Source organism: Panthera leo, chromosome F3 (genome assembly GCF_018350215.1).
Source record: "Panthera leo isolate Ple1 chromosome F3, P.leo_Ple1_pat1.1, whole genome shotgun sequence".
Lineage (NCBI taxonomy): Eukaryota > Metazoa > Chordata > Mammalia > Carnivora > Felidae > Panthera > Panthera leo.
In genome coordinates, this window is record NC_056696.1 from 63,423,759 (window position 1) to 63,446,769 (window position 23,011).

The following is a 23,011-nucleotide window of genomic DNA, read 5'->3' on the forward strand; positions in this document are numbered from 1 at the left end:
ATGAAATGATACCAAGGAAGTTTCCCAGATTTTCTTCTTCATTACAAGTGGCTATACAAAATCACAAGCCTGACAGTTGTTTTCCTAACTAAAACTGTAAGAAAAAAGACGTATCAAACATAACTCATCTGGAGAGCGATCTCTCTTGTTAGGATAGGAACGACGTATTAGTCATCTCTGCGAATCCTCAAAACCAAGGACAATTCCTGGCACTCAGCGTGTGCTCAGAAATTATAACCCAAGATAAAACAAATGACGTGACGCAACCTTAGTGCCCATCACTTAAACACACGCAGCCTCAAATTCTACTCAGGTACCTTTAGCGGGTGCAGGATGTATGCTGATAATTGGTTGCTGTTTTGCCAATGGCATCAGTGTTGGCAGTGTCTGAATTATGATGGTTTTTGCTGGAACGCTGGAGTTTGTCTGAGTCTTGGGTGCTGCTGGAAGTATTAAAGGCTTGGGCTGAATTGAAGGTTTTGAAGTCATCTGAATTTTTTTCTTTGGAGTCATTCCATTTGCTGGAGAAAATCCAAACAAATCACAAATCAATCTGAAAGCAATTCCCAGAACACAGCTTCCATTACACACCTTTTTCTACACATTATCTTGACTTCTTAGTAAGTATCTTCAACTGGAGTTTAAGCATAGCCACTCGAGATCTTACTGGACTCAAGAAAGGTCCTTAATCTGAGGTCTTCCCCTTTTCTTTTCAGGTACAATTGATATATAACCTTATATTAATTTCAGGTGTACGACATGATTCGGTATTTGTATCATGTAATGATCATCACAGTAAGTCGAATTACCACGTTAGCACAGTTACAATTTTTAGGATAATTTTTAAGATGTAATCTCTTAGCAATTTTCTAATATGCAACACAGTATTATTAACTACAGTCACCATGCTATACACGACATCTCCATGACTTATTTATTTTATAAATAGTGAGAGGGGCGCCTGGGCGGCTCAGTTGGTGGAGCGACCAACTTCGGCTCGGGTCATGATCTCAGAGTTTGTGAGTTTGAGCCCCGCGTCGGGGTCTGTGCTGACAGCTTGGAGCCTGGAGCCTACTTCAGATTCTTTCTCTTTCTTTCTTTCTCTCTCTCTCTCTCTCTCTCTCTCTCTGCCCCCCCCCCCCCACTCATGCTCTGTCTCTATCTCAGAAATAAATAAACATTAAAAAAAAAAAAAATTATAAGTAGTGAGATCTTCCTTTCTGACCAAGCCGCAGCTTTGGGAAGGGGATATATGAACTGGTAAAGGAGAATAGCTAAAATCAGTGAATAAAGCCTAAAGATTAAGAGGTAATAAATGTCACAACTAAATGGCCTTCACAATCAAGATCTTCAACTGAATCTTGGCATTCTCTCTTGAAAACGATGAGGCCTACTTCTACTTGAAAGCATTTTTCACCTAGAAAGACAAAACCACCGAAGAAGAGGATTCCCTGCCTTTCCTCTCCACATTAACTAACCATAACAAACAAAACAGGTCCACTCTTTTAAAACCAAAAACCCAGCTTAATAAACATGAACTTAATCCAACGTTTTCTTTTTAAAAACGGAACCTAAGCTCAGTCCAAGTTAGGACATGGAGTCATACCAACTCTGCTCCTAGGGCCAATGATGGGCTTATCTTCTTTCAGTGGCTCTGCCGAGGAGGGACTATGAGAGCTTTCACCGTACAAGGAAAGGGGAGACATCTGGGAAGCAGAAGACAAATCCAACTCCTCCTGTAGCAACATGAAACACAAACAGATTCATGCAGAAGCATACAGTCCTTGAGCAGAAAATTGCCTAGAGGGGGAAGATCCATACATAAGCAGATAAATCCTTCACGACAACTTCAAGGCAAAGGTGTAATATATTTGAAACTTTGTATACTAAGTACTAAGAGACTGGATAAATAAGCATTATCCATCAATACTAGGGAAAAATAACCCAAACTGCAGAGTATTCTATGTTATCCTCTCATATTAAAGATGGGAATCACTGATCTGCTTCTACGTTTCCTCCCACAAGCTTGGTATTTATTTGGTTCCTAGCTATACAAACATTTAGTATATGGTAAGTCTATGGTGAAAATGCCAATATCCTTTTCCCCCAATCTCCTATTCAGTCTTACAAGAAACTCAAAACAAATAGTTCTTACTAATTTTTATTCTTTATTTATTAATGCTGTCTTTGTCCCAAATGTTTTGAAAGAAAGACAAACACTAAAAGGAACAGGGCTATTTTATTTAATGGATGAATTGGTAATACAGAGATGTACAAAGATAACATTTTCCAAGTCTTAACATTTAGCGGATCTGTCTCATTTTGTTGGCATACGGAAATTTAACATAGGATAAAAGTAGCATTTCTATTTTGAGAGAAAAAGATGTTACATATAATAATAGAATAGACATGCATAAATACATCATACCATCTTCAAAATACTCTGTAAGATTATTAAAAGGAAAATTAAGAGGGGCGCCTGGGTGGCTCAGCAGGTTGAGCACCTGACTTGATTTCGGCTTGGGTCATGATTTCATGGTTCGTGGGTTCGAGCTCCGCACTGGGCTCTACACTGGTTGTGTGGAGTCTGCTTGGGATATTCCCTCTCTCTCTCTTTCAAAAATAAATAAATAAACTTAAAAAAATATTTTTTTTTAATTAAGAGAATATTCGTTTACTCTAAGCATAATGTAGGCTCCCTTAATTTAAAACAAAAAACAAAAAAAAAAACACCCAGAAGCCATAAAGGAAGAAGAAAGAAATTTGAACAAACAGTAATTAAAATATTTTATAATAAAAAATAGACCAGGGGCGCCTGGGTGGCTCAGTCCCTTGAGTGCCTGACTTCGGCTCGGGTCATGATCTCACAGTTTGTGGGTTCGAGCCCCACATCGGGCTCTGTGCTGACAGCTCGGAGCCTGGAGCCTGTTTCAGATTCTGTGTCTCCCTCTCTCTCTGCCCCTCCCCCACTCGCACTCTGTCTCCCTCTGTCTCAAAAATAAACACTAAAAAAAATTTTTTTTAAATAAATAATAAAAAAAATAGACCATAAAGTTAAAAGATACATACTGGGGCACATATCTGCCCAAGATAGACAAGGACAGGAACAGCCACTTCAATGAAAAAAATGCAAATGGTAACCAAAGGCAAGTTTTTTTAAAAAATCTTTTTGTTTTTTTTTTTTCGATCAGAAGAAAAGAAGTTAAAATGACCTGGAGAAAATAGGGGAGAAATGGTCATTCCCAGTCATGCCGGTGAGAATGAGAGCTCTTTCGCTCACTGATCCTCAACAACTACTCAGCCCCAGCCACACACTGGTCTCTATGAACCTTACAGTATTTCAGAGTGTATCTGGGAGAAACCAAAGAGTACAAGCTAACAATACAAGAGGATACGATTATCTTCATGGCCTTAGATGCTTAAAGGGTTATTTCATAACATTCAGCAAGTATTCCTCATAAAAGTCCTAAAACACAAGAATTAGAGGGATACTTTCTTAACATCAAAAAAAACAAAAAAACAAAAAAACAGAAACTATGGGGCACCTGGGGGGCTCAGTCAGCTGAGTGTCGGACTTCGGCTCAGGTCATGATCTCACGGTTTTTGAGTTCGAGCCCCACGTCGGGCTCTGTGCAGCTCAGAGCCTGGAGCCTGCTTCGGATTCTGTGTCTCCCTCTCTCTGCCCCTCACCTGCTTGATTGCTCGCTCTTTCTCTATCTTTCTCTCTCAAAAATAAAACATTAAAAAAAATTAAAAAAAAAATCCATTCTAGGTTCTATGACCAAAGCATTACAAAAACAGACCATCTTAGAGCCTTCCCTGTCCTCAAAGAATGTATATTCTAACAGGCAGGAGAGGGCACCAGGGAGAAAAGACAGTAAGCCAATAAACAAAAAAAAAATATCGGATACTGGTAAAGTGCAAAGAAAATGAAATCATGAAGGCAAGAACATAGGGGAAGGAGGGCAAAACCAAAGAGGCAAAGAATTTATTGCCCTCCCAAGGCCCTTCCTCGAGACTCCATTCCCTCAGGATGAAAGGAGATAATAAGATTCACAGTAGCATTTAATAAATGTTAACTGCCTCTTCCACATGCATGACTTCCAGACAGCATTATAATCAAAATCACTGTGAAATCACCGTAAAAGGGGGCGCCTGGGTGGCTCAGTCGGTTAAGCGTCTGACTTCACCTTAGGTCATGATCTCGCGGCGTGTGAGTTCGAGCCCCGCGTCGGGCTCTGTGCTGAGAGCTCGGAGCCTGGAACCTGCTTCGGATTCTGTGTCTCCCTCTCTCTGCCCCTCCCCCACTTGTGCTCTGTCTCTGTCTCTCACAAATAAGTTTTAAAGAACTTCAAAAATTTTTTTTTAAAAAATCACAGTAAAAGACTGGCTACTTACAGGAACGTGCTGGGTTGAAGAACAAGAGTCCACGGACTGAGGAGAGGAGACTGAACAGCTCGAAGAGGCTGGAGAAAGTGGCTGAGGCTCTGCCTTAATGCCTTTAATGGAAAAACATGGAGTAAAAATTCTCCCGCTGCACCATACAAACTCAGAATACAATTAGGAGGAAAGAAGGTAAAATCTACTCTTAAAATCCAATCACACTGAAGCTAAGGCCACCAAAACACATCATCGAATGTAAATTCCAGATGCGGAAAACAGTGAATGGAGTAGGCTACCATTTGTATAATAAATTATATACGTGCATATGTATGTATCTTCCCTCAGGTGCACTAGTTCTCTGGAAGGATAAACATGAACACATCGGTAACTGTGGTCATCTCTGGGGAGAACGTGCTGGCTGAAGAACGGCAGCTGCAGGAGACATCCTTCTACCATACAGACTTGTCGGACCTTCGGAATATTATACCATATGCAAAACATTACAGGTTCGTCCCAAAATCACTTTTCAAAGTACAGGAAATCGGCAACAAGTATTTTGGAAAACACTCTTGGCAGTACGATTAAATCGCACATACCGTTCGTATCTTTCAAGCAACTACAGCCGAGGTCACGTTCCTGGGTGTCAAGTCTGCGACAGGGTGGGAATGAGAGAGGGCACATCCCTGCAACAGACTGCACTGTCCAGAGTTAGCTGCAAAACCTCTACCATCCCTCCTAATCTGTAATGTGATCTTGCCCTTCCCCAGTGAGAAGCAGCATCTGTTTCCCTCCGTTTGAAGCAAGGGGGTCTTAGGACTCCTTCCATCAACAGAGTATAGAAGTCACGCTCCACGGATTCCAAGGCTGGGAGACATCAGGCAAACGCAGCTTCTACTCTGTGTGCTGAACACTTAGATCGGAGCCTCTGAAGGCTGACTACGTGAGACCACCAAGCTGAGAGCAAGCTCAGCCGCACAGAAAGACCAGGTGCAGGTGCGCTGACACTCCTGGTCATCAAGCCATTCGGGCCAGGCAAGAGATACGTGAGTGAAGAGATATTAAGGTAATTCTAGCCCCCAACTTTCAAGCTACTCCAGCCTTTCAACCTTCCCAGTTGCGGTCTGGACATCACACGGCAGAAAAAAGCCACCCTTGGCGTACCCTGTCCTGACTCACTGATCCTGGGAGCATAATAAAACGGTTGTTGTTTTAAGCCACAAAGTTCTAGAGTAGTTTGCTACCTGACAAGAGTAACCAGAACACCGGCCTTGGGTAGCCCGTATTCTTTGAGGGAAGACAGGTATTGAGCAAGACACAGGAATATATAAAATGAGGGACTGGGACATGCAGGGGTGGGGAGGACTGCAATTTGGATGGGAGGACGTGCGGGTGACTGACTGACTCACTATCTCTCCGCGCTAAGTCTACCTCCTATTTATAGTCTGCGACGCACACTATTAAGACATGTCCCAGCTGGCTCCCTTTTAGGCCCCATCAGTGGGAGACACTAGAAGGACGCTAAAGGGGAGAAGGGGGTTTCTTCCCCCTCCCATCCGCTTCATCCCAGAAGTGGCAGTTTCCTCCAGGTCCCAGCCTCTCTGAGCACATCCCAAACGTACTTTATCAGGGTTCCTTAAAGATACTAGCATCAGCCAGGGGGGTGCCCCTTCCACAGAAGCATGTGTATCAGATGCGTGGGACCCCTACACCAACTTCCCAAGTTCGGGTAACCCCAAGCTTCTTCTCTTTGATTCCCTAAATTCTGTCTGGTTCTCAGACAGGCTAACCTCTTCCAGAGATATTGTATATAATTCAAAATCAAGATTTTGGGTATGAATTCTCAATTCATTATGCGACTAAAACATAACATGAAATTCTTTCTATCCATTCTGGCAAGAAACTTGTATGTGCCCTGCCACATCAAAAGTAGAATATATAGTCCCTGGAATTTTTGACCCATCAAAGTAGCCCAGTAACCCCACCTAGTATTGACTGTTACCAAACTACAAAATAAAATGGATCTGTTTAAAATATTTACCAGTGAAATACACCATTACCTGTACAGAACTGGTTGTTGATGTCCAAAATGCCTGTCTCCCAAGGCATCAAATCCAAGTCAAAATCAAGAGTATCAAAATTATTTTCCTGTAGGTTTCAGGAAAAGGATTATCAGCAAAAGGATATTAGAAGAATAAAAAGATCTAGAAATCAAACCTCAGACACAACTGGCCATAAATAATATAACTGCTACTACCCAACTTCATAACGAGACTTCAGCTGAATCTTCAATTATATCAAATATTAAAATGGTTATGTAAGCAAGAAGCGATCCACAGAAAAATGGACAATTATCTTTTTTCTACTGTACAGTACCTTTTCAAACTTCTAAAATAAAATTTCTAATTTTTTTTTTAATCCTAGAAGATAAAACTAGGTTTCTCAAAATAGAAGTCAATACACTTCTTAGAGGGACTCTTAAAGTTTTTTTTTTTTTCATTTAGATGACAATGTTTCTTACTTAAATATAAGCATATTCTGGGTCATCTGAATAGCCATCTTATATTATTATACATAAATAAAGAACTGTCACATGATTTCAGAGCCCTCACAGGTGTTTGAGATCAAGACAGTACTATTATCTTAAGTGTCTAGGGTTATGGAGACAAAAACAGAAGTAAGCAATATATAAATGGTACTACAAAGTTCAAGGCAGTTAATATTAACTTAATGTGACAGATAATAAAACAGCAACAGTAAAGAAAGTAAGCCTCAGGCAAAAATTAAAGATTAATCTCTTAATTATTAACAACCATTTGGTAATAATTTTTAAAGTCATAGTATTTCACAACGTCTATTTTGTGGTTTATTTTTATTGAGAACAAAAGGAGAGAAGGTGGGGTGCCTGGATGGCTCAGTTGGTTGAGCATGTGACTTTGGCTCAGGTCATGATCTCCTGGTTAGTGGGTTCGAGCCCCACGTTGGGCTCTGTGCTGACAGCTCAGGGCCTGGAGCCTGCTTTGGATTCTGTGTCTCCCTCTCTCTGTCCCACCCCGCTCACGTTCTCTCTCTCTCTCTCTCTCAAAAATGAGTAAATGTTAAAAAAAACAAATTTTTTTTAAAAAAAGAGAGAAGGAAAACAGTTTTATCACATTGCCCTTAACTAAGTGAATATTGGTGCAAGTTATATAAAAAGAATGTATGGAAGTTCATGTGAAAAGAAAGAAAAAACTACTTAAGTCATGAAACAATCATTTTTTTTAAATCAATCCCCTTTGCTTTTTTCTCTTATTTGAATCTACACATCATGAAACTAAACAACCTCATACTTTCAGCAACCAAAAACATCCTTAAACTTTGTTGGCGTAAGTAAATTAAACAACAAAGCCTACCTGAGTGCTATAGTAGTTTTTAAACATATAATAGTTTTTAAACATATAATAGTGGACGTGACCTACTTCGGAGATGCTTCTCTCAGTCTTCAGCCAAAAAAGTCAAATACTTTTTACGGCCTAAGAATTCTATCTGGTTGGAAACTTAACAGGCCTATTTTATGTAAAGGGAAACATATTTATACCTCTCTATTCTGGCTTTTCAATGACTTCTCATGGAAAAATCTACTAATGCGTGAAAGAAAAATGACACAATTTTAAAGGTAGAAAGGGCCCTCAGAAACCATCTAATCCAACCCCTTCATTTTAGACTAGAAATACCAAGGAACTGAAAGACTGAATGCCTTGTGGAAGGTAAGAATGGTATAAAATGAGAACCATATATCCCTGAACGTTTCAAATTTACTATAGTGTTTCTTGATGGTTTTAGCTGGAGAGGCTGTAAAAGAATATCAGTTGCTTTGGCAACTGCCCAATATTTAAAGCCAATTTAGGGGCTCCTGGGTGGCTCAGTCAGTTGGGTGACCAACTCTTGATTTAGGCTCAGGTGATGATCTCACAGTTCATGAGTTCAAGCCCCACGTCGGGGTCTGCACTGACAGCATGAAGCCTGCTTGGGATTCTTTCTCCCTCTCTCTCTCTCTCTCTCTCTCTCTCTGCCCATCCCCCTCTTGCTCTGTCTCAAAAATAAATAAATTTTTAAAAACAAATAAAGCCAATGTAATCAAGAGACCAAATTCTCATTTTTTTTAATGTTTATTTATCTTCAAGAGAGAGAGAAAGGATCTGAAGCAGACTCTGTGCTGACAGCAAAAAGCCCAATATGAGGCTTGAACTCACGAGCTGTGAGATCATGACCTGAACTGAAGTCAGATGCTTAACCAACTAAGCCACCAAGGCACCACCAAGAGACCACATTCTAAAACACCTCACAAAGTAAGCAAACCCATTAAAATTTCATGTACTGAGGGCACATTGGAATTCTCTCTCCCCTTCTTTCTGCCCCTCCCTGACTCATGCCTTCTCTCTCAAAATAAATAGCTTAAAAAAAAGTTCACATACTGATTTTTAAAAATCTATCCTGGGGGCACCTGGGTGGCTCAGTCAGTTAAGCGTCTGACTTAAGCGTGAGCTCAGGTCACGAGCTCACGGTTCATGAGTTCGAGCCCCACACCGGCTCTGTGCTAACAGCTCAGAGCCTGGAGCCTGCTTCAGATTCTGTGTCTCCTCTCTCTCTCTGCCTCTCCCCTACTCACACTCTGTCTCTGTCTCTGTCTCTCTCTCTCTCTCAAAAAAAAAAAAACAAAAAAAAATTGTTTTAATCAATTCTATATCCTACTCTCTTCTACTGATTCATACTAAAACAACTGCTAAATTATTCTTTAAGAAATGTCTGAGAAACTCACTAAGTAAGCACTACGTATTTTTATACTCAGGTTAATAAGGGCTTAAAACGTAAGTAACGAATCTCCAACCTCACTGATGTACATATAATATCACTCTGTTCACTTTCCAAGTGAATAGCACCTCATCCATTAAAGAATAAGACAAAATAAGAGCTCCATGGGCCAACATACTATGTATGAACACAAAAAAGACAAAAAAAAAAAAATACTTTTGAGGATTCAATGTGCTCTGATAGCTTTTACACAGACTTCTAACCACTCAAAGGCAAAAAATAAGGATATGTCTGAGTTTGAGAGCTTTCTACACTAAGGATACATAACTTTTAAAAAGGAAGTTAGTAAGTTCTACTTGAGTGGATCCACGACTCACGTACACCCTTTAACATCATCGTTTCCCTTATGCAGCAAAGTATCTATAGAAGCCAAAAAGTAGGCAGTTAACTGACTTTTCCAAGTCACCCAACCCTGGGGCCAAAGTAAACTTAGAACACAGGTCTTCTCGCGCCAAGATCGATGCAATTTCTACAATCCTGAATTTACTGAGTAAAAAATGGCTGCTGATTTTCATACTTAACACTAAGTTATTTAAACTTTAAATCACTGGCCTAAACCTGTCATCCCGAAACCATCTTGCAGTGATTAAAGATTAAATATCACGTTACTCAGTCATTCCCCTCTAGTGAATACTTACGTAAGTTTCCTTTGTCGTGTCCAACTGCAGGCCATCAGTGTCTGTGAAATAGCCAAATTCAGCAAACAGAGCAGAATCTTCGCACAAAAGAATAGAGATTAACTGTCAATTCCACGTTTCAACAAAAGAATTAAGCGCTGTAACCCAGCTCTATTGGGGTCCTCATCAGCCATTACTATTACTGATAAACTCTAGCCGTGTGAATGACAACCAATTCAAAGCTGTTTCTAATTTATGTGTTGTTCCCGCATAATTATTATCTTGCGATCTAAATCCTTACACCAGGGATTAACAAGTTTTATGTCGGGTCACAATGGACTAAATGGCAGTAACTTTCTGGAACATTACTAACACGAATTCTGAGGCCACAGCTGGACTCAGCATGAAAATGCACTGTGGCTGATCAGCAGCGACGGTAGGAGAGGACTACGGCAGCGTATGTACTATGTATTTGTCATCCAAGCCTTAAGTGGCGGGTGCAACCAACTTTCTACCTAAACAATCAAGGACTCACTTGTCTAAACGGTTAAATTTATTTCAGCAAATCTAACTAATTCTAATTTCCTAGTAAGATTTCATCATAGGGGCGCCTGTCTGATTCAGTCAGTGGAGCATGTGACTCTTGCTCTCGGGGTCATGAGCTCAAGCCCCATATGGGGTGTAGGGATTACTTAAAAACAAAATCTTTTTTAAAAACACTGCAATAAATTAAAAAAAAAAAAAAAAGATTTCATTATAAACCAAGCAACTTACGGACATAGAAAATATTCTTCAATAAACGAAGTTGCAACTTCTTATAGACAAAGGTCAAGGCGCTGACAAGGCCAAAGGCAGCTGATTACCACACAACCTGTAAAGTGTCCACTTTCTCTAACATTTTTGGAATCTCAAGAACTTCAGTTTTCCAAATCGCAGTTTGCTTTTATACCCCCTAGGGGGCGCCTGGGTGGCTCAGTTAGTCAAGTGTTCAACTCTTGATTTCAGCTCAGGTCATGATCTCATGGTTCATGGGATAGAGCGCCGCATCGGGCTCTGTGATGACAGCTTGGGATTCTCTTTTCTCCCTCTTTCCCTCCTCTGCTTGCATGCTCCCTCTCTCACTCTCTCATTATAAATAAACTGAAAAAATTCAAAACAAAAACAAACTTATCCTCCCCAGTATCATGCCACTGAAACTGCTCCGGGGATTTCTTCACTTATAACATGTACGGGAGCAACACTGCCCGTCTGTCATTAACTCGGCCAATGACACAATCGTTTCACCAACCTACACCCAAATAATGCCTAGCAACAAATTTTGTGTGTAGTGATAGTGAAAGGTTATTCACACAACTCTCACAAAAGGACTGCCTCGCACTCAGCGGCAGAGCCGCAAACACAGAAGTAGGTAACTGTGGCCGTGTGCCTTACACGGCGCTTGAAACCCTGGAAAGAGTCCTCTCTACCTGCCGTCTCTCCTTTCTCTTCTCCCACTCTTTCTGGAGGCTACATTAACCAAGCTCCTCTCCCACACACAAATGGTTATTAACGTCACCGATGATCTCCATATTGCTAAATTCAACGACAGGTTTAAGGTCATCGTCTTGACCTATCAGCAACATTTGACAGAGTTGATGCTTTCATATTAACTGAAACATCTGCTTCACTTGGCTTCCAAATCACCACAATCACCTGGTTTTCCTTCCACTTCACTGCTTGACCCTACCTTGCCGGTCCCTCCTCATCTCCCAGCGTGAAATTGTCCCTGGGGGCTTAGCATAAACTCTTCCATCCATTCTGCTCCTCTGTGATCTCAGCTGAGTTCATGGCTTTAAACAGCGTCTACATGCCAAGGATTCCCAAATATACATGTCCAGCCCATACGTCAAGATGCATGCACACACACAATACACCTCTTGGGTCATCTCCTATTGGAGGTCTCAAACTTAGCACATCCAAGACTTAGCTCCTGATCACCACCACCACCACCACCACCCCCCGCCAAATCCCCTATTGCTTTGTCCTCATCTCAGTCAACGACAATTCAATTCTCCTGGGAGCTCAAGTCAAAAACCCTGCTCGGAGTCACTGTTTAGCTTCTCTTCTTCACTCTCCATATTCAAACCGCCAGCAACTCCCATCAGTTCTGTCTTAAAACTGTATATCCATAATCTGGCTTCCTACCTTTCCTTCCCATTCTTCCTTCCCCTCCCACCTTTCCTTTTCTTCTGTACCCTTCCCAACACTGAGATATCAGCTTCTGAGGAAGCAGGGCAATGAGCGTGATGGGGCTCTATGTGTCATCATCTGTGGCAACGTAACCGGCGTCCAAGGAAATGGGATGGTGTGACAGAGGGGGCGGCCCAGTGTCGGTGGCAGCATGCTGGGGCTGCCAAGGAAATGGGGCAGGAGGTGGGAGAACAAAGAGGCAGATGGAAGAGGCAGCCTGAGTGTTTAAGAGAATGACGACACTGAACAAATACCTTCATCACCTGAACAAGTGATCAAATACACCTAAAATAATCAGAGCCAGGTTTCTCACTATCTAAGAAAGAATTTACAAACATGGAAAGGAAAGAGCCTAAAAGAACCCTAAGATGTTGGACTGGCAGGGGAAGTATTAGTATGAACCCATGTCTAAAACATATATGTACACAGAAGACTTGCAGATGTTTTTATACATGTGTGTGCGCACACACACACACACATTTCCTAGTTCTGTATGTGGGCTGAAAGTCAGAACAGTGATATCGCAGTAGCAATGAACATACTGTGTGCTCAGATCTCGGATGCTAAATGCCATCCTCCACTAAATGGAAGTCCACTAAAGACCTCCTTGGAGAAATGGCTGATGCCAAAGCTGAAGCAGGGAAAGTGCAAGATAAGAATGGAAGATCCTGTTATGCCAGAAAATAAGGAAACTCTCCGAGAATGACTGGAGTATGTCAAAAGAGTAAAAGAGCTAATACGAATGGACTCCCGCTGGTCAAACTGGGGAAAATGTGAGCACCAAAATAAAAAGGGAGTATCGGATTTTAACCCACTGAATCAAACAGAGGAGTCATAATGAAATAAATACATATATACACGCATACATACCTAGAGACAGTCCTTACTTACACTACAATGTCAATTAGTAAATACGGACAAAATCACCATTTGGCTGACACAGGCAGGGACTAGGGCTGGCAGGTGGAGGTTTAACAAGGAAAAGGAGATTGGTGTCACGGCCGATTAGCTCCCCCAAAACAGCAATCAAATACAAAAGGGAAAGTAGTGACTTTACAGAGGTGAAACCTGGCAGACACCAACTTGACCATGTGATCAAGGAGAACTTCACCTTGGGACAAGTCAACATGGTGGGCCTCCAGATGTGATTCACTGAGAAGAGCACAGCATCACTCTCCTGGCGTTCCTGCCATGGGTGCATGACCTGATTCTGGTGATGAGGAACGGCGGACAGACCCAGGTTTAGAGTCCTCTTAGAGAACAGAAACCTGTAGTCTTTAAGACTGTCAAGGACACAAGAGACAGAAAAAGACTAAAAAACCATTATGGACTGGAGGACATTAAGGAGACCTGACAAGTAAAAGTGATGTGTATTCGCAGGTAGGATCCCAGTCAAGAAAGGAAAAAGAGCCATTATTAAGACAGACGGCAGGGTGCCTGTGTGGCTCAGTTGGTTAAGCATCTGACTTTGGCTCAGGTCAGGATCTCACGGTTCGTGGGTTCGAGCCCTGCATTGGGCTCTGTCCTGACAGTTCAGGGCCTGCCACCTGCTTCGGATTCTGGGTCTCCCCCCCACCCCTGCCCCTCTCCCACTTGTGCATGCTCTCTCTCTCTCAAAAATAAATAAACATTAAAAAAATTTTTTTTAAAAAGACAGATGGCAAAGTCTGAATGGCGTCTGTGAGATGGATGGCAATGTGGCAATGTTTATTTCCTGACTGGAAGGAGTACGTGGTAGTAATACAGGAGTATCCTTGTTTGGCAAGGAGGGGATACACACTGTAGCCTTTAAAGATAATGGGTCGACACATCTCTCTCTCTTTCTCTCTGGGGAAAGAAATGGGGCAAACACGGTAAAATTTAACAGAGTCTGTGTGAAGGGCATGCAAAAGTTCTTTGTACTGCTTTTACAATTTTTCTTTAAGTTTGAAACTATCTGAAAACTAAAATCTAAACAAAAAATACGTGTGTATTCAGAAGTATACGTAAGTATATTTGTAGATCTTATGTATATTCATCTTATGTATATTTATGTAATATATTATTTGTATACTTATGTGTTCATAAATATATACAAGTATATTTGTATATACGTAAGTATATCTGTGCATCTCCATAATCCAACCACTCCCATACGTGCACGCTACCACCGCAATTCACCTGCATTGCTGTAACAGCCTCCAAATGGTCTCCCTGCTTCCGCCCTGGCCCCACCCTTCAGGCCATTCTCAACAGCACAGCTAAAGCGAGATTAAAAACAGGATATTATTGGGAATCCGGATTTTTACAGAAGAAAAGAAATACAAGTGTATAACGTAAGAAGGTGAGCAAGAACCCTGTGGTACTGGCTTTGAACTGTGGGTATTGGTATGAATCCATGCTGTTTAAAAAAAAAAAAATACCTGCTTCCTTGTTCTTAGGAGGTACATGATGAAATGTTTATGAGTTTCATATTATCTGTAGCCTACTTTCAGATGATGAAAGAAGAGGGAAGTGTGGGTAATAAAGAATGTTCACAGTTGGTAAATCTAGATAAGGGAAATACAAGGCATCACTAGAGCAATCTTTTAATTTTCTGTAGTTTTTGAACAAAAACTTTTCTGTGGTTTAAAAAAAAAATGTTGCAAGTAGGGTGATAAACACATTTGTATACCTACAGAACATCCCTGTAGTATCCCTAAGAAAGTGCTGGTCACCTCTAAGGAATCTCTAAAATCCACTGCCCATTCCTGCATCCTTTTCACCAATCCCACACGACCAGCAGTTAGATGTCCCTTCACAGTAGTAAACTATGGTAGCTGTGACCTCGACTTTGACCTCTTAGGTATTCATTTACTTCTTGTAAGTTTAGCGAGTTGACAAACGGCCACCAGGCGTCACATAATGGAAATCAGGGATGACATCAGTAAGAACGGCTTTGGTGGTGTGGTGGAGCCTGGCCGCGGTGAGAGCAAGAGACGAGGAGAAACCGGAGTCGGTGAACATGTTTTGTTTTGTTTTCTTAAGAATTCTGCCATAACATAAAGAAAAATGCAGAAGCGGCTAGAGGGGAAGTAACCTCTAAAGAGGGTTTGGAGGGGTTTTTTCTTTACTCTAAATGGGAGCAACAACTCTGTCTACTGACTAGCACAGATGATCTAGCACAGAGGGAAATGAAGAAGGCAACAGAGGGAAGAAGGCTTGAGCAAGGCTCTTGGCTAAAGAGGAGGGATCTACAGCACACGGGAGAAGCCATTCGTTCTCAACAAGAGAAGAGAAGGCAAGTATGCTGGTAGGTGGGTAGATGAGTTAGTGGGAGATTCTGGAAGTTCTCTTCTGATTCAAGGGAGGGCCAGGGGGTGACAGAGGTTCGAAGAGAGAAGACACTTCATAAAAACAAACATCTAAGTGGAGAATGAGAGGACCAGGCAGATCCGATCAGCCAGCCGACGGCCTCGAGGCCTGGTTCAGCTTACTAAGCCAGTTAGATTTAACCGAGGTTGTGGTTCACCAGAGAGAGAGGGAGAGAGAACGAACTACAAAACAAGACACAGACCAGGGTATGGAGGGTATGAGCAACAGAGTGGTTACGACTGCCCATGGAACTGACCTGGGTAAGGAGGAAGTGACGACAGAGAGGAAACGGGGGACAGTGAAAAGATGGCGTGTCTGTAGGGTCGCAGGAACTGGTGGAGGGCCACGGGGAGTGAGCTGGTAAGACAGGGGGTGGTGGTCAGAGCGCGGGGTGTTGAAATGGAGACGGTTCTCAGTGCTGACAAGGTTTCGGCCTATGATGGGGGAGTAAATGGCTGAGACAGGGTGGAAGGCAAGATCCCTGGTGGAGAGGAGGCCCAGAAATGAGAGCTCAGGGTATCTGAAGTATCTCCTCTGAGACTCTGAAATCATCCAAGGAAGGAATATTCGAGAAGAGTGACAGTAAGCGAGGAGCTAAAATTTCTCAACAAGGGAGGGAGGGAGAATAAACTCGGAAGCAGCAGATGCCTGACTGTGACAGAGACAGAGGACGGCATATTGTGACGTGAGATTTAAACGGGATTTTCTCAGGGAGGATGAAAGGAGAGCTAGCCGAAAGCAGCGGTGAAAACCAAGGTGCTTATCCCACCTTTAGAGGCCCGAATGGCAAAAAGGTTTTGAGAATGAAAATGGCAGCCATTCCCCAAGCCTTCAGAGAAAGCAGCTGTAACCAAGGGGAGGGTCAGGCTGCGGTCAGTGCCGGAAAGCCAACTTTCACAGAGGAGACTGAAGACGTAAAAGAAACCACAGAAGCAGATAGAAGCTTCTGGTCTTGGTACATGCACCTTACATGTGGCAAAGAGGTGGTTTCTGCACAAAGCCCAGACAGGGAGGGACAGAAGAGAAGGAGAGGACATGCAAGTGACAAGCATATGAAGAAATGCGCCACATCGTATGGGATCAGGCAGCTGCACATTAAAACGAGATACCACACCCACCTATTAGAATGGCTAAAATCCAAAACACCGGCAACATCAAATGCTATGGAGGACCAGGAACATTCATTCACTGCTCGTGGGAGAGCAAAACCGGTACAGCCGCTTTGGAAGGTTCCTCCAAAACTAAATGTGCTCTTACCGTATGATCCCAGCAATTGTGCCTCTTGGTATTTACCCAAATGATTTGAAAACTTGTCCACACAAAAAGCTGTGTGTGAACATATAACTGCCGATATGTGAAAGCGACCAAGATGTCCTTCAGTAGGTAAATGGATAAGCAAACTGTGCTATGGACTGAATTGCATCCCCCCAAAATTTGTATCTTGAAGCCATACCCCCCAGTGTGACTATGTCCAGAGAGAGACAAGGTGGTCTTTAAGGGTTAATCAAGATTAAATGACAATAGAAGAGAGAAGAGCAGGGCCCTAATCTGATAGGACTGTGGCCTTCTAGGAAGAGGGAGAGAGAGAGATCCTTCCCCACCCCCCTTCTCTCTCGCCCTTCTCTCTTCTCCCCTCTCCCTCTCTTTCGCCTCTCTTGCCCCTGCCTTGTGAGGATGCAGTGAAAAGGCAGCCATCCACAAGCCAGAAAGAGAGCCCTCACCGAAACGTGACCTTACTGGCACCTGATCTCAGACTTCCAGCCTCCAGAACCGTCAGTAAATAAATTTCTGTTGTGTAAGCCACCCAGTCTATGGTAGTTTGTTACGGCAGGCGGAGCGACTAACACACGGTAGTACGTCCATACAGTGGAATATTACTCAGTGCTTAAAAGACAAAAAAAAAAAGAGCTTCCAAGTCATGAAAAATTATAGGTCTTAAATGCATGTTGCTAAGTGCAGGAAGCTACAGACTGTATGATTCCAACTATATGACATTCTGAAAAGGCAAAACTGGGGAGATGGTGAAAAGATCAGTGGTTGCCTGGGGCTCGGGAGGGAGGGAGGAAGAAACGAATAGGTAGAGTACGGGGGATTTTTTAGGTACATGAAGCTATTCTGTAGGACACTGTACGTGCGTGACATTAGGCATCTGTCAAAACCCACAAAATGTACAACACAGAGGGAATCTTAATGTAAACCACGGACTTTCGTTAATAATATTGGATCAATACTGGCTCATCAATCGTAACAAATTCACTCCACTAACGCAAGATGTTGCCAATATGGAAAATGGCGATGGGGGTGTATATAGAACTCTGTGTACTATCTGCTCAATTATTTTGTAAATGTAAAACTGTACCCTCAAAAAGCCTATTAAGCATTAAAAATAATTATGTGAAATTCAGATTTCGTGTCCAGAAATAAAAAGTTGTATGGAAGCACAGTGATAACTCATTTACACGTTCAGTTTACATTGCCCCTGGCTGCTTTTGCACTATTAACAGCAGAGTTGAGTAGTTCCAACAGAGACCACAAGACCACAAAGACTAAAATACTTACTATCTGGACCTTTACAGAAAATAAATGTTGGCAAACCCCTGCTCTAAATTTCATTACCCAGGTTAAAGGGAAAAAGCACATCCCACCATAGGCAGTTCTGAGCGAACCACTTTATTATTCAAAGTTGTTAGGGTCACAAGTTCTAATCACATAAGCTGAATTTAAAAATTTAACTGGCCACCTTCTAATATTTAAAAAAAAATAAATAAATCAGTGAGGTATCTGAATACTCAAAATGGCAACTCCCAGAAAAAGAATCCACAGTCTACTGAAAAACGCCAGCAGACAACAGCGTTTCACTTTGGTGCCTGCAAAATCCACTCCACTTACTGAACCCCTAATGAATCAGAATTGAGGTGTTCAACTAAGAGAAGACTGTTAACAGTGTGAAAAGAGAAGCCTGGAAAACAATGGGAAATGCGCACATTCAGGGAGGGACAGGGCAGGATACCTGAGTTGAGTCAGTGAACCGACTACAAAGAATTGAACGCTCTGTAAAAGAACACTAGGACTGGGAGTCAATTTATCAGACCAATCACCACAATGCAGGCTGGAAAGAGAAAACACTGTGAGGAAGTGCCCCACAGTTATAGTTCAAGAGATATCATAAAAATATAATACTTAGCTAGCTGAGAAAAACCATAACTACCTGACTTTCTAGATTTATTAATAACTGATGGAGGGGGTGGATCTTGGGAAGAATCAAATCTGTAGAAATAATTTAGGAAAAGCATTCTGGAATAGTGACTAAGAGCACAGGCTTTGGAGGTAAACAAACCTGATCCTGCTTGCTCCCCTCACTTGCTACAACACTGAACATTCGCGCTCTCTCTCTCAGCCTGTTTTTTCATCTGTAAGTTAATAATACCTCCTCCTTAGGCTGTAGGGAGGATTAAAGAAGTCAATGCATGTTAAGAGCCTAGCAGGACACCTGACGCAAACGAAGGGCTAGATAAATGGTAATTATTCCTATTACCACTATATTTGGCTCAGGAAAACACACTTGGAATCGACAGTCTCAAGTTTCTTCCAGCAGCTCCTAGGAAATCTACCCAAGGACTGAAATAAAGCTCCTACTGCACATAATCTAAGAGGAGTTCTGTCCTTAGAAAATCAAATGAGGGGGCGCCTGGGTGGCTCAGTCGGTTGAGCGTCGGACTTCAGCTCAGGTCACGATCTCACGGTTTGTGAGTTCGAGCCCCGCACCGGGCTCTGGGCTGATGGCTCAGAGCCTGGAGCCTGCTTCCGATTCTGTGTCTCCCTCTCTCTGCCCCTCCCCCGTTCATGCTCTGTCTCTCTCTGTCTCAAAAATAAATAAACATTAAAAAAAAATTTTTTTTTTAAAAAAGAAAATCAAATGAGGACTTCAGTTCAATACATAGAATTGAGATTACGCTCTTGCTACCGAGAATGGTGGCCCAAGGAGGAAAGATGAAGATCAGTCTGGATTCCCCCCGGATTCCCCCCCAAGTTCCAAAGTAGGTGAAAGGCGTAGGCTCACTACAGGGCCCACTCAGAGACCCACGCAATCCCAAATTCTCGCTGGAGCCGGAGAACAGCATTAGTCCTATGTCCCAAAACGAAGAGAAGAATACAAGTTTCCTCTAAACACCTAGATGACAAAGTTTCCCCACCGTCATTCCCACTGCCTTCCATTCCACTCTTCCCGATCACAAAACCAAACAAAAGAGACACGAAACAACTTAAAAACAAATTGGCGCTGTTTCTGAAGGGCAGTCAGGATTACATCCGTTTTTAAGCGTTAGGTCTAGGCAGTCAGGGACCCAAGGTCAGGTGCTTTGGTTCTCTGCCAAGATGGACATCAAGTCTAGACCAACAATGGCAGCTGCGACACGAAGATCTTTGCATACATTCCCCTTCTGTCACACAAACACGTACAGACACACTCCACGGCAATCACCGCCCACATCCCACACTGAGAAAACAGCTTCCAGCCTTTCTGGTGATCCCAGCCATCCTGCCCTCTGCTTCTCACCGACGCCCTTTCCGCTCCCACATCCTGACCCCCTGGTACTTTCCCAGCGCAAATGGCGAAACACGGTAACAATTCCAATCAGGCAACATTTTACGCTGCCGGGTGCCAGGGCAGAAACCGCCCGGTTCTGCTAGACTCTTCCAGGCAGGTCCACGGACGGACGCGACGAGTTAGCCCCGGCTCCCGGGGCAGAGTTCGCCCACACCTGTCTCCCCAAGTGGGCGGAAGGAGGGAGGAAGAACCCCGCGGCCAGCGCTGGCACCTTCTCGGCCGCCACTCACCCCAATCCTCGTTCGCTCGGTGAGAAAGGCCCGGGCTAAGAGGCGACTCCATGGTGCCGGCAACGCCACCCGGCTCCCGCACACCCCACGCTCCCGCGGCCTGGAACTCGGTGACTAACAGCTCGGACGGCGGCGGCAGGCGGACAAAATACCCCGTCCCGGCGCGGGGACGGTGGCCGAGCGAAGACAAACTACGCCCGCTGCCCCGGGGAGTTTGCGCAAATCAGAAAGGAGAAACGTCAGAGACCGAGCTCCTTTTCAGCAGATCTCCGAGTAACTAGTTCCCTTTGGGAGTTTGCGGCACTTTCTGTCCCGCTGTTTCAAGGAAAAAAAAGAAAAAAAGACACATAAGCCCTACTTTCGTTAAATAAAATGTATCTATAACAGCCAAAATGAAAAGTAAAAGCCCTTTCTGGATAGACCGGCTTGTTCCTCGCATATCCTTGTTAATACCACGGTGTAGCTATCTCAGAACAAAGGCAGAGACTCATAACGTCAATGTGATTTAATTTTTTTGCAATCGCTGGCCGTCATTGTAAAAATTCTGCGTAGACACGAGTGTGTGAAAGAAAAACTCAACTCTTGTGCCGCGTTCGTTAGACCCGCCTCTCTTCACGGGCACAGTACCTGAGGTAAACAACAAAACAACAGCACGTCCGTCGTACTTCCAGAAAGCCCCCTTCTATTTAAACAAATTTAAGCAAGGCGAATATAGAAGAGGGAACTCCTCGTCCTCACACCTATCTCCTAGATATGCGTTTCTAACGCATAGTACTTCGCAGTGGAAATCCGAGCGACCTGACCCTACAACCTAGAATAAGGTAGATTCGTAATCTTTCTATTGCTGGAACTGGAGAGTCGGTTTTGTTCCGAAGCAATTCACATCCCGAACTGCCACTGAAAGGTTGGATTGAGTTTGACGGAACAATTTCAAGAACGCTCCGTCATAGAATTCCTTCTTACAGCATTTCAGCCGCGGGTATTTCAAATACCCTAAGAACCCGGATCCCTCTAGGACCGAGTGGAATCCTTCCCATGGTTACTACACCAAACAAACGCTTCCCAGGATCCGGCGAACTCCTCGTGGCTGCGGGGTTACTACGGATTGCATAATCCGCAGTATTCAATCCAGTCCTGGGACCCCAAACCGGAAACATTTCCCCGAAATGATTCCTTGTGTCATGAGGTAACTAAACATGAGATAGTGAAATAAATATCGCTTCTATTCAAAAACGGACCATAAAAAGAAAGCCCTAAAATAAAACCATCAAGAGTCTTTTATTCTACATCCACCAGACACCTTGGTTTTTTTTTTGTTTTTTTTTTTAATCACCATGACTGAACTCCAGCCATTTTTTTTCAAAGTTTTTATTTTTATCCGAAAAGCGCAGATGACGATGAAACAAGCATTTGCGTCCCTATCGCCAAAAATTAACAAATATTAACATTTTCTAGTTTTCTTTCAGATTTTTCATACTGTAAGAAATTAAACATGATAGATAAAGCCCAACTCTGCTTCTTCTCCTGCTTCATTTCCCCACCCCCACCCCCCCATAGACAACTTCTGTTATGAATTTTATGGGAATCAAATCCATGTTTATTTTTACCTGTCTCATGTTTAAATATGTTTGTAGATACATATATTTAGTGTTGTGTTGGATTTTTAGATTTACATAAATGTGGGGCGCCTGGGTGGCGCAGTCGGTTAAGCGTCCGACTTCAGCCAGGTCACGATCTCGCGGTCCGTGAGTTCGAGCCCCGCGTCAGGCTCTGGGCTGATGGCTCGGAGCCTGGAGCCTGTTTCCGATTCTGTGTCTCCCTCTCTCTCTGCCCCTCCCCCGTTCATGCTCTGTCTCTCTCTGTCCCAAAAATAAATAAAAAACGTTGAAAAAAAATATATCTTTGATTTAAAAAAAAAAAAAAAATTTACATAAATGTATCATACTCATGTTCCCCAAGTCACTTTTCTTATTCAACATTACTTTTTGATGATCTATTCACGTTTGAACTGTTACGTGGTATTTCCTTGAAAAAAATCTATATATCACAATTTCATTTTTCATTTCTCTACTAACGGACATTTGGATTGTTTTAAATTTTTACTGTTACATACATCCTTCTATGAGTCTCTTCATGCATATGTGCAAAAATGTCTTTAAGATATACGCTGGGTCATAGAGTATGAATGTTAATATCTGCCAAATTATACCAATTTACATCCTTTCTACCAGTGATGAGCTCTCTACTCCACATTCTCACCAACACTAGATATGGTCACTTTCACATTTTTTGCCCCGTGAAGGGTGTGACTATAATTTACATTTCCCTGACAATTGAATATGGGGTGGATCTTTTCGCGTTTATTAAACTTTATTTCCTCTTCTGTGAATTGCCTATTCTTATAAAATTTGCTACTGTATTTTCTTTCTCTCAATGGCATGTACCTCTTTAGCTAGCCTACTCTATTCATTTAACTGGTATATATGTTGCCAATACCTTCTCTTAAGTTTACACTTGTTTTTTTGTTTATGGGGTTTTTGTCTTTAGGTTTCAATTTCAATGTAGTCAAATTTACCAATCTTCTGTTTATGATCTGTGCTATTTGTAACCTGCTTAAGAAATCCTTCCCTCTCCTCGGGTCACAGAGATGTTTTAAATTTTCTTTCCATAGTTTTACAGTTTTGTTTTTCACATTCTTTTTTTTCTCCTTATTTGGTTATTGCTGGGGTATAGTAGCACTATTGATTTTTATACAGCAATCCTGT

At 42.5% G+C, this 23,011-nt stretch overlaps 1 protein-coding gene across 5 annotated transcripts in view; it reads right to left on the reverse strand.

Annotated features, from left to right (window-relative positions):
• The window catches only part of ATF6 (activating transcription factor 6), a 201,151-nt gene extending 180,005 nt beyond the window's left edge, over positions 1–21,146 (reverse strand). For 2 of the 5 annotated variants that reach the window (XM_042924741.1, XM_042924743.1), the window contains exons 1-6: positions 20,247–20,484; positions 9,870–9,946; positions 6,441–6,528; positions 4,399–4,499; positions 1,607–1,736; positions 318–521 (exon numbers count right to left, since the gene is read on the reverse strand). In XM_042924741.1, the coding sequence (XP_042780675.1) occupies positions 318–521; positions 1,607–1,736; positions 4,399–4,499; positions 6,441–6,528; positions 9,870–9,946; positions 20,247–20,298 (652 nt within the window). In that variant the 5' untranslated portion in view covers positions 20,299–20,484. Of the gene's footprint in view, positions 1–317; positions 522–1,606; positions 1,737–4,398; positions 4,500–6,440; positions 6,529–9,869; positions 9,947–20,246; positions 20,485–20,873 lie in introns of those variants that run through there. The other 3 variants (XM_042924742.1, XM_042924740.1, XM_042924739.1) reach the window with 3 other exon arrangements.
• Between the last annotated feature and the right edge of the window lie 1,865 nt (positions 21,147–23,011).